Below are 16724 nucleotides of genomic sequence, written 5' to 3'. Positions count from 1 at the left end.
TTTGCCGTAAATAAAATATACATCAGCATTTATTTTTTTTTAAATATAGTAAGCCAAATTTCTGTTTCTATTGTTTTTATTTTGTAGTAAAAAACATTTCCCCCAGGCTCTTGTGTTGTTACGAAAATAAAGCAGGCCTCCTGATAGAGATTGTATTGTGTGCACAAATTGTGATTAGTCTGTTGAAAATAACCCTAACTTTCTAGTAAAAAAGATACAGCTACGCTTGTTTACTGAATTTGTTAAGAGTTAGGGGGTTTTCAGCATTAAACTTGTCAGTCTAGTCTGCCTATATATACTGTATTGTGAATGATTGATGTCTTAATAAAAAGTAAATCAACTCAATTAATAATATGCCTATAGTTTTTTTTTTACCGGTAGGCTTAAATATAAAGAACAACTGGCTATAATGGGAACAGGAACGAACGTAGACCACCCAGTACCGTTTTGATTTAATTCGGGAAACTACCTCGTGCCATTATACAGATATATTGAAAGTTTTGATTGATATTCACATGACAATAATATTGAATTAGCAAGAAAACATAATCTAAACATTTGGAGGTAGTTATGTTTACTGCAGTAAAATAGGCCTTTTTGCAGTAAGTATGTATCATTTGAGTTGGATAGCCGAGTGGTTAGGACACTTGGCTGTCATACAGAAAGACCCGGGTTCAATTCCCGACAACTCCCAGTCCAGTCAGCTGTAAATGAGTACCTGGTTGAAAATACTACCTAGGGAGAAAAAAGGCGGCGTGGAAAGGAATTGGCTACCCTACCACATAATGCCGAGGCTTAGTACAATGAGCTCCTAACAGCTCATTCCCCTACGTTTAGAATGAATACGGGACTCACTTTTACCTTTTATGTATCATTATTTGTTGCTGCTACTTTGGGATGGGTACCGCAACATGATTTATCATATTTCAATATTGATTTAATGTACACAGCAACGCGGTAGACATTGTAACGATTGTCAATCTATTTATTCAAGTAAAAATAACACATGGTTTGGATTTGAGAGGTTAGTTAAAATACAATCAGATCACGACAAGAAAACCAAACTCTAGGTTTAAGTTAGTAAAATTAGTTTACATTGATTAAAGTTTGGTTTAAATACAAGTAAACACTGAACATTATTAGTAGGGCCTAACCTTACTAGAGTCTGAATTCAATGTAACAAAATACTGATGAGTTAAAAATTGAAGCTTAATATTCTTCTAATGTGTCATTATACTTACCTGTCAGATCATGAAGATAGCAGCATTTATGTCTTGTGTGGGCTTTAAAGAAATTAGAAGCATGCACTAGATAAAACAAAAAACAAAAACAAAGCCAAAGAACATTTTATTGATTAATTCGTATTGTATAATTTTTAATTTCTCTACAATATATTATTTTGTTGAAAATATCTACCAAATGTATTAACTATAATATCATTTATTATACCATAGTGTAAAAATTTGAATATGTACAAGTTTAATCGAAATACCGAAAACTAACCTACCAAAATTACGCTATCATTAATGTTACATTATCATTATTGTTAATGACCGTATATTTATATTTGACTTTACTTTACTAATTATGATCATTTGTACATCAAAACATTATACTTTGTGACAACTCTATGACAATAATTATGACTTCCTTTCCATTTTGTAAACTCATAACATGTCATGTGTTGAAATTTACTTTAATTTTATTTAAGATTTAATTTCAAAACCGACTTAATGAAATTGAAATCCAATCTAAAAATAGAAATACTAAATTCCAATCTAGAGAAGGGAGCCCTCATTCAGCATGATAAATCCTTGTGATCTTTCTGGGGTCTGCTAAATATTCTACGTACCCTAGAATCAAATGTCACTCTGGACGCTTGAATACTGTGTCTCTGGTTTTGTGCGAATAATTTCATCCCGTTTACCAGGATTGTTAAGATCCAGCTCAGCATATGCCAGTTGCTCTACGTTCTACATCAAAAACAAATAGTACAGTTTAAATATGATTATGATCCTAATTATAAATATTTTCAGTATTGTTTAGGTCCAATGTTTGATGGGGCCCGCGATTTTTTTTTCCGTACATAAGTTGGGGACCACTCATGAAACGTCACAAAATAAACATGAATAATTCATCAGTTAAATTTGTTGTTCCGTGTGCACCCAAGCGTATAGCAACAAGAAGTGATTACACAACTGCGATACGATACTTTCTACAGTAGGCCTAGTATTCTAAGTCAATTCACGCGATTGCCTTCGCGCACTCTTCTTCACACACACCACTATGCAAAATGTGTCGAGTCGAGGCTATTATCGACAGCTAGGCAAGACATTAAACTAAGTAGTAATTCATTGGACATAGCCCAAAGAAAGCTTAGACCCACAAGAATATAGAATGTGTATAATTTGTGTACTGTATTTTTTAAATTCTGCTATTTTATTTATTATCAAACAATATGCATGTACTCAAAGATTAGACCCACGAGAATAAAAAATGTATTTTTGTTGTGTAATGTTTATTGTTTAATTTTGCTGACTTATTACTCGGATTGTGTCATACCTAACACACACTCTTTCATTTTTTATATAACTGAATCATCTTTTTTTTTATACATTATGATTTACTGTATTATATCTCTAAAAAAAAAAATATTTATATATAAAATATCAGAAATTATAATGTTTTACTCAAATATGAATATGAAAGAAATAAATGTTTATTTGACTTGACTTGACGTCACACACACCCACACAGCTACTACTAAAATAGACATGGGCTTTAGAGACTAATAATTATAGGCCTAATAGTATTAATAGAAACTATAATTTTAACACGTAATTCTTTAGTAATAAATTCTATTAAAAACACTATCATAAACTAAAGACTGATTATTTCGACAATCCACACAAAACGCCGCTATTCTTCTATGAAATCGCACGCCGCAACAACAGCGGAGATAGGCCTAGAATCGTACCGCACTTGTGTAATCACTTCTTGTTGCTATTATGCTTGGGTGCACACGGAACAAGAAAATTTAACAGATGAATTATTCATGTTTATTTTGTGACGTTTCATAAGGGGGTCCCCAACTTATGTACGAAAAAAAAAATCGCGGGCGGCGTTATTGAAAAAATCGTTGAATTTGTTAAAATGACACGTCTTACTTACAGCACCAGATTTCTTTGAATCACTTGGTTTCGGCTTTTGGGCGTATGTCGTACCATCACCACCAGTTAAACCTATATATTCAGAGGTGTCTTTTGTGGTTATTACATTTCCAGTGGAGGTCCTGACGAAATAAATGAAATTAAATGAAATGGAATTATGTTGTGTAAATATAGTTACCAACGAAAGCGGCGAATGTGATAATAATGTATGTGCAATTACTAGTAAGCTTTAGAATGAGTGCATAATAATTAAGAATACAGTATTTACATTTTGTTACCTGTGATGTTTTTTTTATAATAACATAATACTTACTCCTTCACACTAAAACAATATTTTCTTCCTGTAAGAAGATACAGCAAAAATAGTAAGATTAGAACAATGTCAATGTTGGCGAAAGGAAAAACTATATGTTTGACACTCTGCTTTTATTTTCTATGGAATAGAGAGATTGTTTTCTTATATTCAGTAATTCATTAATTATAATTTCCTTTTATTCGTTTCACGGGAACGCCTCTCCTCAGTTAAGGGTGTACACTGAATAGGGGTGTCCTACATAGTTTAATGGTACTGATGTATAAGCAGCCCACTCATGATTATTTAGAATACATTTTACGAAAGCAAAGATTAAACCCACTACATTTCGGCACTACTTTACTACTACTAGGGTAGGTCATTCCATGGGTAGGTTCACACCCAAAACAACATCTATCATTTTTTTTTGGAAAGCCGATTTATAATTGATTTTTGACTTTGATACATTTAAACTGAATTACTTTTTCTTATATATTATATTCTATGAGTTATAAGTTATTCTAAAGAAAATATCAAAAAGGGTAGTTTTGATTTGGGTAAATATTCAATTACAGTTATTACCTCATATGTAGATAAAATTGCCAGAATATTGTTAAAGGGAATGTTTTAGCCTACCAAAAAAAGATATCCTGTAACACAGGTCTAAACGCTACAATAGAAGAATTCTACGGTATTCTTCATTTTGATTTTTAAACCTTAATAGAAAACGTCATCATCATTTTCAAGATAAAGCATTATTCAATTTAGTAATGTTTTAGTATTAATATTCATAACACATTCTTATCCATAACTTGAATTTATTCACAAACATGATATTTTTTAAATATAAAAACTATATATATATCAAATATTTGTTTATTAATAATGTTTTTGTTGTTTAGTAATGTATTTTTGTTAAATTAAAATTGTTTTACTACTGATATAACTCTTGTTAGAGGACGTATTATTTGTTATAATTACCGGTACGATTTTGTAGAAAGGGAAGTGTTAATATTATGCTTTAATGCGTTAATTGAACATAACATTTTCGCAGTATGTAATAAGTGAATAATTGATTATTATCATATTTATATTATTGTTTCTTCGATTAGTAGTACTTTATTGGTATACATAAAACCTGTTTAAAAGTCAACTATTCATTTTTCCAATTGTTTAAGTTATATCTATTAACTTACTACCAGAGATAAAGCCACAATATACAGCAAGCCCTATCAACACCATCAATGCTAGTACTATTCCAACTGTAACAAATAATATACATTATTAAGTAAAAACAACACGAAATTATGTGTATAAAATTAACTCTCTCAACAAATTATAACACAAGACATATTAAGACATTACTTAAAATAACATATATACTTTATGGAAAGGCAAACAATGTGATGACACAACCGACCATACTCTATGCATTGTATCTTTAATATTTTACACCACTGTCTTATGTATAAAATTCATCAATTCTTAAGATACATTCTTAAGAACTCGGTGTTCAATGTTTACTCTCAATAACCAGTATTACCAAACTAGTTGTTTTATAAGATGCTCTGCTGAGTAGTTGGGAAACGTTTTATCATAAATTAGTTTTCAACCCCTTTATATTTTCTGAAAAAGACTCACCTATAAGACCATCACTTAGCCCTTCATTGGGATTATAAACATCACCAGCTGTAATATAAAGTTAATACGGTAATAATCAAACGGAAAAAACAATATCAATGTGGTGATGATAGGCCTAACAGTTGTTTTTAGAATATTTTACAGTCTGTGTTTTAAATGATGTTAACAATGACAATGTTAAAGTAAAATCACCGAACTACAGACTATTTGACGAAATTGTGTTGTGTTGGGAAAAGGGTAGATTGAAGACCTTTGATTAGGTATTCATAACTATATAAATTAATTTTGTCAATTATCATTCTATAATTATAATTTTAAGATGATTCCTAGTACTCTAATCTAATGGAATTACGACTTATAAAAAGTCTACCTACATAAAGCCCATATGAAATATGAAGTAGTAGTATTAGTAGCAGCAGCAGTAGCAGTAGCAGTAGTAGCAGCAGCAGCAGTAGCAGTAGTAGCAGTTGCAGTAGTAGTAGCAGTAGCAGCACAGAAGTAGCAGTAGTAGCAGCAGTAGCAGTAGCAGCACAGCAGTAGCAGCACAGCAGTAGCAGCACAGCAGTAGCAGCACAGCAGTAGCAGCACAGCAGTAGCAGCAGTAGCAGTAGCAGCAGCAGTAGCAGCACAGCAGCAGCAGCAGCAGTAGTAGTAGTAGCAGCAGCAGCAGCAGCAGTAGCAGTAGTAGCAGCAGCAGCAGCAGTAGCAGTAGTAGTAGTAGCAGCAGCAGCAGTAGCAGTAGTAGCAGCAGCAGTAGCAGTAGTAGTAGTAGCAGCAGCAGCAGTAGCAGCACAGCAGCAGCAGCAGCAGTAGTAGTAGTAGTAGCAGCAGCAGCAGCATTAGCAGTAGTAGTAGTAGTAGTAGCAGCAGCAGCAGTAGCAGTAGTAGTAGTAGCAGCAGCAGCACCAGTAGCAGTAGTAGCAGCAGCAGCAGCAGCAGCAGCAGCAGCAGCAGCAGTAGTACGTTTGATGTTAAAGATAATGGAATGTGTGTGTACTTACAGTCTAGTTTGAGTGAAGCAGTGTTGCTAAGTTTTCCTTGCATTCCACTATAAGCAGCATTCTCTGCTCTACACTGGTAATCTCCTTCATCTGATACATTTACTTTATTAATAATTAATGCTGAATCAGAATATGAATATTTGTCTGTATCAGCCGTATTAAGTATGACGTCACCTTTACACCATGTGACGGTAATGGGGGTTGGTACACCATCAAGGAAAGAACACGTAAACATTGCTGTTTCATTTACCATCACAGACAGTTCTTGAGGCTCCAAAACAGGGTTGTTTAGATCTGCAATGCACAGAGCACAGAACACATGTATAGCATGATTTAATATTAATTTTCTTACTGTAGGCCTACATTTGTTTCATCCACGAGTGAGATGATTACTAAAATTTAGCAAGCCAGTCAATGTTTTTCTTTAGAGGCATTCATTCATTCAGGCGCGCTTTACCTGACTACAGGTATAGCCCTAAACTGTCTATGGTTTTTTAATAACTTGTTCTTTAACAATGTTATAAAATTAAGCAATAGGCCTAATGGTCAACAAAAAAAATGTAATAATCTGAAAGTAGAGTAAATCTGAAATTATAAACATGATAAATCAATTTAGATAAATTGTTAATAATGATTGGATTCCATGAATCCTATATAGACGATCCGATAGAATTTAAAATTGTTAGGATTTTCTATAAATATTTCTGATATAAACTTATTTATAACTTCCTGGTAACTACTCACATTGTACCGTAAGTGAGGCATAGTCAATAGCGAAATTCCCTTTAGTCGTAGTAATTTTACACAGGTAGTTGCTTGTATCATTTACTTCAACATTGGTAATTATAAGATCGTTATCATTAGATAACCTATAACGACCATTGGTTGTCTGTCCTGTAGCCACTAGAGTGTCCCCTACTTGTTGACCATCTTGGTCAGCTTTTGTCCAAACCAGTTGTAACAATGAATCTGCTGTAACAAGTGTATAAATACACGAAATCGCTGCATCTTCAGCAACCTTTATTGTATCAGGAACCATGACCGTCACCGATGTAGGTTGTGCATTAACTAAAACATAAAAACGCCTTGAATGTTTACTTTTATGATTATGTAAAGTCAGACGTTGAATATGTACATCAAATAAACAAAAGTTGTACGCTAAATGGAAATATAAGTTATATAAATACATAAAAAATAAAATCCTTGTAATTTTGTTATATCCGAATTTCAAATAATTCGAATTAACGGTAAACATTTTTGAAGATTTTGAAAACCAAACTAAAAACCGAGTTATTTATTTGAAACACAGCCCTATAAGTATATGTATGTATGTATTACTCATCTGACTCATCAGATAGAATTTTAGGCATTTTTCTTCACCTCAAATCTTTCGGAAAACCTATCTGTCAGATAAAGCTTTCGAGATATTTAAAGTAATAACTACTTTCTTATAAAGTACTGTATTGTAAATACTTACGATTGACATCAAGTTTTCCATAATCTTCACCAGTTTCGCCAGATGAATCCACAATTCTACACTGATAATACCCGTCATCAGGTAGGTCTATGTTTATAATGGTGAGAGTTGCCACACCAGTTTGAGGAGTTTCTATTGTGATATCAACTTGATATCTACTACTTGGATTAGATATCAACGTATTAACGTATTCAACTCATCTCCTGCTGAAGTGCTATTCAACCATTGAACACTATAAAGTGTTCTTGTTGTATCACTGAGTGTGTAGTAACACTTGATATTAGCATCTTCACCTAATGTTACATTGCTATTCTGTACACTGACTTTTGGAAGAGTATTTATTTGACTGTTTGTAACTGAAAAATAGAAACAAGTGGTCATGGTAAGAGAGTAAGTTAACAGATGGGGTGGGACCCTTTTCCCTAAATTCGTCACTTCCCATTATGTAGAATCCACTGATTATTTTTCAAACCACAATATCAGAACACATAGATACAATTATATATAGTTACATCAAAGGCTATCGTATATTTCATGTTTCTTTGTTTTTTTACAGAATTTCGTAATTGGGTGGGAGCTATTTCACTAGGACCAGAACAATTGCAATTGATATCTATAAAATGTTGAAAATCAAAAACACCCCAAATTTACCATGCACAGCAGTAGCAACCAAAGCGATGAACATGATATGTTGTGTGCAGGGCATCTTGAATCAACCTAAAATAACAAGTATATTTACTAGTTACATGAAAACAAATCACAAATAGAGGAAATACAAGTTTACTTCTTTAAAACATGACGCTGGATGCAAGGAGGCAGGATTATATTTTTATTGTTTCTCCTTAAACACCAACCAACAAAACCCTTGAAAGTGATTATGCTCCTCAGTGGCTTAAATCTCATTATTCATCACTTTGACAACCACCACCCAGGATATCACATTAATGCCTGTATAGTGGAAGGGTCTACGATACAGACGTCACGCTCACATGTGAAAGACACACCGTGTACTATATCAAGGAATTCGCTATGAAACTGAACAAGTTTAGATCAATACCGGGATAATCGGCTAAAATATGCTGCAATAGAATTAGTGTATTGTACCGTATTATTTTGAAGCATAAGTCACTCAGAAAAAAAAGTATAATGATGTTAAGTGTGTTTACTTTATGTATTTTGAAAGTGGGCTTAATCATTTCAGAAGTAAAACTAATAATTACAACCATGATTCGACCTATCGCTAGAATTAACATGGATTCAGTTTCTGTTGGCAACTCTCGTCCACGAATCTTGTCGCCCTCTGCGTTCATTTTAACATACACACACACAAAGTAATGTACTGGAACTGGAGTTCACTACGTGATATTTTCCCGACACTTAACAAAGTAAGTGGCTTCATTTCGTAATATTAAACATAAGTATTACATAATAATAATATATATAATATAGCCAATGTAATAAAGGAGTGTATAGTAGGTTTTGATACTTCAGCTTTACTTAATGCAATATGAGTCCTACTTACTTTCAAAACTCGATTATTAAGGAATGTTCTACTTAAAATGCACACATTTACTACTACTTGCATAGGTACACTATTACGATCATTACCAATAGCAAAGAACATTCTTTCTTATTTAGTTATTGTATATATAATTATTTACGACCACCAATAAGCCATTTTTTTCTAGCGAGAATAGATTTGCTATACGAGCTGGCTACTCATGCTGACTTTAAAGAAGATAATCCAACATGAAGTGGTATCGTCTCTTTAGAAACGGTTTACCATTAGGCCTATAATAACATGTACAATGTAAACATACCATCCCCCAAATGTCACCACGTTTATTTAATTCTAATTAACTAAAGCATGTTACTTCACTTTTTATTGCACAGATTTAAAATGACGATATATAAATGGGTGTTAATTATCCTAATGTTTCAGATATGTGATGGTAAGTATAACATTTATATTGATAGAAATATAGATATATAGGCTGCAACACCAATTCTTAATTCTTGGTACTAGGACGTAACGCAAGGACGTGCAACGCAAGCGATTTAACCAATGACTATAGCGATGGATTATTCTCAATTGCGTTGTGCTTACGTCATTGTGATGAATCAAAATGGGAACTGATGTGACAAATTCGGTTAAAATTTTAAATAATTCTTGTTTTCAGTTATAAATAGCCAAACTCTTCCAATAGTGAATGTACAAGATGCTGATGTTACATTAGCTGAAGATGCTCTTATCATCTGTAATTATACATTCATTGATGCAAGAACACTTCTCGGTGTTCAATGGTACAATAGCACATCAACAGGACATGAGTTAAACCAACTTTCCAACACTCAGATATATTATTCAAACGGTAGATATACAGTTGTTGCATCCAGCCAATCTGCTCAAACTGGAACAGCTACTCTCACCATTGCAAACACAGTGTTGTCTGATGATGGATACTATCAATGTAGAGTTGTTGATTCATTTGCCGAAACTGGTGAACATTTTGGAAAACTTAATGTTCAATGTAAGTATCAATTAATGCTATTGTGAATGCTTTTTCTTTGGTATAACATTTGGCCTTGATGAATAGCGACGGTTGTGGTTTATGTAAAGTATTTATGTTAGCCTAACATACCGATACTATAGCTTGCGAGATTCACTGTTATTCCATAGTAATTAACCTAATATTTATTGAAGCACATACTTGTGGTACGTTTATTTCAATTTAAAAAAACCTTAATTCCTAAACACCATAAACATGTTTTCCATTTGTCTTAGATGTCCTCTTATCATTTTACATCGTCATAACCACTTAGGCAGTTGATCATGCACACAATATAACACATGTTAATTGTTTTTCATTGGCATATGTAGAAACAATATATTGATCCATCCATCATCAGGAAACCGTGTAATCGGACTAACTAGTAACATTATAAACACTCTCATATCCGGTAAATTTTAAAAATAAAACACAACATCTCTATTATGTCAATGGTGACGTATTGTCACTCTAAGGTGATGATTAAATAAAAAATAATAATAATATAAAACAGTATAAAAATAGGCCTATACATAGGCGTATATTCAAGTTTAAAAAACACATTTCTAAACTGTAAAATATTGGAAAGTCCTCAGCGCATAAATCAAGCAAAGAGCGGATTGACTCTCAAAGCAGAACGTACGTTCAAAAATATTATAATATTTTTTTTCCTAATATCTGAAAAATGTCTACGTGCGTCCATGCTTTTTGATCCAAGATACATATACATCAGTATTTTATATTAAATAAAAATATAACAATAATAACATAAAAACAATAACATCGAACAAATAACGCGTTGATAATTACAGTAAAAACAAATAATATGTTACTATCTTTATGCCTCAATATCCATCAATCAATACTAAATGATTTGTATTTAATCCATGAAAGAGTGCGATAAGTTCTACAAACTATGTTCACATGCAACTGGAAATGTCTTATAATACATCTTACAGATATCGATGACGTCATAATTGATATCAGTTCATCTACTGATAGATATTTTGATTTGACGTGTTCTGGAAATGGTAACCCGGTTCCTCAATTGGAACTCTACCATAATGGGGTCATCATAGAAAAGGATACTTCAACAATGGTAAAATACTCAAGAATTCAAGTAACAACAGATGACAGTGGAAACTATAAATGTATTGCTAGTAATAGTGTTGGACAAAAGGAAAGTGACGTCATAGAACTAAATTACTGTAAGTATAAACATGAGAATGCTCAGTCTCTTCCCAAGTTAGTCTCATTTGCTATTTTTATGTTATCTATTTATTTCACCACCAACAAACAATAAAGTAACAACAATACATTTATAACATTTATTTAGTTTGTACCATTAGGCCTATATAAATAATTTTAGATAATAAAAAAAATGATTTATATATGATTTTTAAATGTACCGTATAGTTCCCCCAAATAAAATGAACAAATAAAGATTTAGAAAATTCGACTCTGCAGTTTAAATAGCCTAAATTAAAAAACCCAATGAGAACTAATTCTTTTTAATGATTAATTGTGATGTTTATCATCAAATTAATGTTTATCCTGATGTTTTATCATTTGACTGCTTTTATGGATGACATGACATTTATTTTTTTCCTATACTCTCTACTCGCATGCTTACAAATAACATCTTTTGGTTCTTCAGATAAACCCAGATTTTGTTCACTAAATTATTATAAACGTGCTGTTACTGGTGAAACTGTTACAATAGACATCATCAAGTTATCGTATAATCCTACTGACATCACTTATAAATGGACTATTAATGATCTTAATATTGATTACGATGATGATAAACCTACATTAACATTCATCGCACCAGAATCGACAGAATATAATATCACAGTGAATATTAGCAATAGCATTGGATCTACAACTGATTATGCAACCGTAGACGTCTCCGGTAAGATTTTCATTTTATCGAGTCACGTTCATTGTATGGTAATAATATCTACACAAAAATCAAGTGTTTCCCTTTGCAGATAGGGCCATGTGTTCCCTTTAGTTAACTACAATTTTTGTTTGTTATGAAACATATATTCTATAGTTCACTATGTCGGTCGGTCGGTCTGGTATCACTATGCGTTTTAGCACGCGACTTATGGCTGTTGGCCTTGTTTGTAATACCGTAACGTTGCAGCAGGAACACAGAAATGTGGACTTTTAACGTCCACATTAATGTTCAATTTAACGTCTTTGAGACGTAATTTATAACGTTCACAATAGCCTTTCACAACGTACAGTATTTATATATTATGTTTCCTGTATTTCCTGTTAGATATACTATGGAGTTCCTCCATGGAGATACCAGAAGTATGCAACAACAGCACAGGTATAATCATAGGGATGTTCTTTGTTGGCCTGACCGTTGGTATCTTTGGCTTAAGTATTGGCATTGTCATTTACAAAAAGACTACGCAGGTTAGTTAGATATCAAATCAAATTCTAAATCAAATAAAAATACTTTAATTAATTCCTCATTTAAATTTAAATCACATGTCTAAATTTATTATTCTAATCATCTTTATTGGAAAAACGACACCTCGATGGCACACGTGTCAACCAAGAAGAACAAAACAAAACTTAAAAACAACTTTCGCTAATAATGAAACTTCTTACGAGAATGAATCACTAATTTTAAAAAATCGATAAATTTGTTTATGACAGAGAGCATCAAAAGGCAAGACAAACAAGGACAAGCTAAATCATGAGGTAAGCATGGTCTATTTATGGCAAATAAATAGTTGGCGCAACGATAAAAGATAAACAGGTTTGACAGAGCAAATGAGTACAGGCTAATTATCCCTATTATCAGTACAGTATAATAAATAGTTCGCGCAACGTTAAAAGATAGACAGGTTTGACAGAGCAAAATGATTATAGGTCAATTCAGAGATGTATCATTCGAGCGCCTAGGCCAGAAAATTGAAATTTGGAAGTTAACAAACTGGTAAATCATAAAGGAAAAAAAATAACCAATTTAATATACTAAAAAAGATATTACAAATTGGCCTTAGGTATACAGAGTTAGTGTTACCAACTTCTTTCTGGTTGTTTTACTTTATCGTGTTGATTTAGCTTTTTGCTTATTTTATTTAAAACAATTTACAGCATTGCTATGTTTTCAGTGCTTATTCTATATGTATCTCCATTGAGATCCAGCCACTGATACCCACAACATTGTTATTTTTTCAGTGCTTATTCTATATGTATCTCCACTGATGATATCACATCATTGTAATTCTTTCATACATTTTACTTTTGTTGATTAATATTATATTATTATCTTTTCCTTTACAGCCATACATGGAATATAGGCCTAATGATAATACTGATGGGGACAATAAAACCTACCAAGAACTACAACACAAGGCAGAGGAACCAGCTTATGTTAATGTTAAGGCTGGTGGTAAGAGAAGGAAGTGAATATTACAACAGACAAATTAAATAATACAGCCGAATACAGAATGCTTGTTCATTTACACAATAACAATTTAAGGATGCTAAAGATGAAATGGATCAAATACATGCCATGACTGTGCGATGTCGTTTCAGAAATTCGTTTTGGTCAAATTCTATTCATACTAACTCAATTTTAATGCAAATGTAATTTGTAACATTTTCCGATTTTAAATCTCTTTTTTTCAAAGATCTTTTTTTAATGTTATTGTATATTACATTAAAACACCTATAATTGTTTTGCAATTAACTAAGGACGCAGTAGTTAACATCAGCTTTTACGGATTTTTTCGAGAGGTTTTCCAACTTTCGCAAGTCCTTGATTGACACCGAAGTGTTTAAAGTGATGTCATGAATAAAGTCACCGAACTTTCGACAGCAAAATGAAGATAAACTGGAGTTTTATGACACAATTTTATTGTATAGCCTATACGTTTACACTTTTTTCGCGCCGCGGCTCTAGCCAGCTATGTCCAAGGAGGACATATTCATTAATAAGCTGTTTCATAGCGGTAGCTTTAGTATCTAAGGCTGACAGTTTTGCGAATTAGTAAATTCGACTATAATTTATAGGTCCCAGCTGCTGGACCCAAAAAACGTCTGGGAAAAGAGAGTCTATGAGGGCTCACGGTTGAACGATTTTGGATTCTCGCCCTTCGATTGGTTGACGCGAATCAACAGACTGCCGTGAAGTCACGTTGTCTCTAGAGGGTATTCAGTTGCATGCCTACAGTACAGGTTGAGGCACATTGAAGTTCAAAATTGACCATTTTTTGAATTAGTAGATTAATATTTGTTGGCAAATAATACATTGTTGGAAAGGTACACATGTCTTCTTTCAAATGCTGTGTATACAATTAACTAGTGAAAAAATGGGCATGTGATTCATAATTAAAGAACTATCTGTGATGTGTATGTATTTTTGCGATTAAAGGACATCTTTTTAATAATCATAAATTTTTTTGTAAGAAATATTTCTTGTTCACTTTTGTTTTTAATCTGAAACTGCATAAACTTTCCTGTATCTTGCATTCTTATTGACATAAATAAAATAATAATAATCATGTAAACCGAATAATTATAGAATAAATAGACTTTATAATAACACTAGGACTGAAATATTTCTAAAAAAATATAAAAAATCAAAACGAAAGGTTCCTAGGTTTATCCTATTGTTTGGTTTCTATTGAACTACCGGTAACAATCATTCTTAGATGGTATCAATATTGTTTCCCCTGTTTCTTTTTATTACAGTATGTTGTACTTCCTGGTAGGGATGAACTGAACATTGTCTGCCTGCTGCAATTATACAACAAAATAATTTGGTATAATTTGGTGGCGCTGTTTCAAAATTAAATGTACAGTATTAGAAAGATAGAAAACACTATCATTAGTCATTACCTCCCTAATAATGATGGCGTTCAGCGAGTGACACATTTTTGTACAATATTTTATTTATTATAAATGTATTTATTGAAAACCAGTTCATGTAGAAATTTAAATGTTTTATAAATTCATATTTTAATTTGTAAGAAAGAAAAGGAAGATAAAGAAAAACCAAAACCAAACTCTATTACAAAAACAAAATATTAACCTCAAAATTACTCTTCCATGTCGACAAATCATCATTAATGATTGGACAGATGATATAATTTGTATTTTATACAATTTCAATTGCATAATGTTTGGAATATGATCTCAAGATAATGAAATCTTGCACGCAAAAAAAAAAAAAAAAATAACAAGCGTACGGAACTCGCCATATTCTGTCAAACACACTAAATCCTAGCCGTTTCTATTCATACATTCATTATCATTTGGGGTTTAAAAAAAACATGCATATCATTATGTTTCGATTTCACACAGGAGACGAATCATCGTAGCGGATAAATTAACATACCATTTGTTTTTATTTTTAAGATGCGTGCCGCTGGGTAACTAAAAACCAAATAATTATGCATACAATACTCACCTTTTTTCTTTACTTTATAAGATGAGCAATAGGCCTACTGATTTCAAATTTCATAACCGATTTAAAAGCAACGGCCGCCGTATTTCAGAAGACAGCCACTCCCAAGTCGCTGTTTTGGAAAATTGTACGAATGAAATATTGGAGTTCCGCCCTCACATGGCACACGACGACACTCGATGTCAAAATCATCATAATTATTAAAAATAATACACCTTAAACTTGCCATACTCTCGATAGTTAAAATAACATTATTAAAATGCGCCGATCGACTAGTAACTATTATTCTATCTATTTGTATTTATTGAGTGTGGCCTATCCAGCTTCAAGAGAGAAACTGATAATTTAGAACATATACAAAAATATTCAATGTTCAATAAAAAAAAGGGTTTAAAATAAAAATTATTTATTTAGGCTTAATCGTTAAAAGTAAATTAAAAAAATAATTTTAATTTATTTAATATCTAAAACTTTTTTTTCGATACACTGCAGTATTTCTCAAATTTCAATATTATACTGCAGTACTGTATTCGCATTCGCAGTTTTAACAATACAATTCAGGACTAACTGTTGATTTTTGCATAAAAGGCATTCCATAGCTGCTTTTACCGGAACTTTTGTAATTCTATTTTTATACGCATTACGTCATCCGGTATTCAATGGGGTTTTCCATACTGGCATGGTTGTTATGTACACAACACTACTGTTGACAACACTTCTATAAAAGAATATAAACAGTATTCCGTGTCGTCATAGTGTACAGAGTTCTACAATAGGGTTCAATATTCCAATATTATTCATGTATTTTATTATCTGCTTGCATACACTACTACAAAATGGTATACTTCCGTGTTAGGGATCGACTCAACAATAAAATTGTATGCAAACATTTCCAAATAATAACCTTTTTAGGTAAAAAAGGAAACTCAAGTGGTATTAGTGGCTTCAATATATCATAACAAAATTATTCATAAATATACATAAGCTGTTATTTATTTCATATTAATATTATTTAATATAGAATTATGTTTGGATATCAATTTTATTCTGCCCATCACCATGGAGAAAATTCCATCAATTACTTACTACTTTATTTTACTAATTAGTAAAAAAAATGTTTATAGGCCTACATATCAAATTAATTAATGCAAATG

General features: G+C 32.1%; 2 protein-coding genes across 3 annotated transcripts in view; one reads left to right on the top strand and one right to left on the bottom strand.

Moving 5' to 3' along the window:
- Positions 1 to 14531, top strand: part of LOC144849911 (uncharacterized) — a 76053-nt gene extending 61522 nt beyond the window's left edge. The window contains exons 1-8 of one of the 2 annotated variants that reach the window (XM_078707033.1): positions 8883 to 8966; positions 9475 to 9533; positions 9762 to 10112; positions 11090 to 11338; positions 11788 to 12045; positions 12421 to 12563; positions 12810 to 12854; positions 13443 to 14531. In XM_078707033.1, coding sequence (XP_078563159.1) covers positions 9482 to 9533; positions 9762 to 10112; positions 11090 to 11338; positions 11788 to 12045; positions 12421 to 12563; positions 12810 to 12854; positions 13443 to 13568 — 1224 coding nt within the window. In that variant the 5' untranslated portion in view covers positions 8883 to 8966; positions 9475 to 9481 and the 3' untranslated portion in view covers positions 13569 to 14531. Of the gene's footprint in view, positions 1 to 8882; positions 8967 to 9474; positions 9534 to 9761; positions 10113 to 11089; positions 11339 to 11787; positions 12046 to 12420; positions 12564 to 12809; positions 12855 to 13442 lie in introns of those variants that run through there. The other variant, XM_078707029.1, reaches the window with a different exon arrangement.
- Positions 1465 to 15670, bottom strand: LOC144849918 (cell adhesion molecule CEACAM1-like). Its single transcript, XM_078707042.1, has 10 exons — positions 15574 to 15670; positions 8233 to 8298; positions 7582 to 7937; positions 6849 to 7172; positions 6105 to 6398; positions 5104 to 5151; positions 4659 to 4724; positions 3484 to 3511; positions 3172 to 3292; positions 1465 to 1973 (listed from the first exon to the last, which is right to left on the bottom strand). The coding sequence occupies exons 4-10, from the start codon at positions 7141 to 7143 to the stop codon at positions 1860 to 1862; spliced, it is 966 nt and encodes a 321-aa protein (XP_078563168.1). The 5' UTR covers positions 7144 to 7172; positions 7582 to 7937; positions 8233 to 8298; positions 15574 to 15670; the 3' UTR covers positions 1465 to 1859.
- Between the last annotated feature and the right edge of the window lie 1054 nt (positions 15671 to 16724).

The sequence above is a fragment of the Antedon bifida genome, chromosome 8, assembly GCF_963402885.1.
Source record: "Antedon bifida chromosome 8, ecAntBifi1.1, whole genome shotgun sequence".
NCBI classification, from domain to species: domain Eukaryota; kingdom Metazoa; phylum Echinodermata; class Crinoidea; order Comatulida; family Antedonidae; genus Antedon; species Antedon bifida.
The sequence above is the reverse complement of the archived record's forward strand: the minus strand, read 5'-3'. Positions and strand labels throughout refer to the sequence as shown.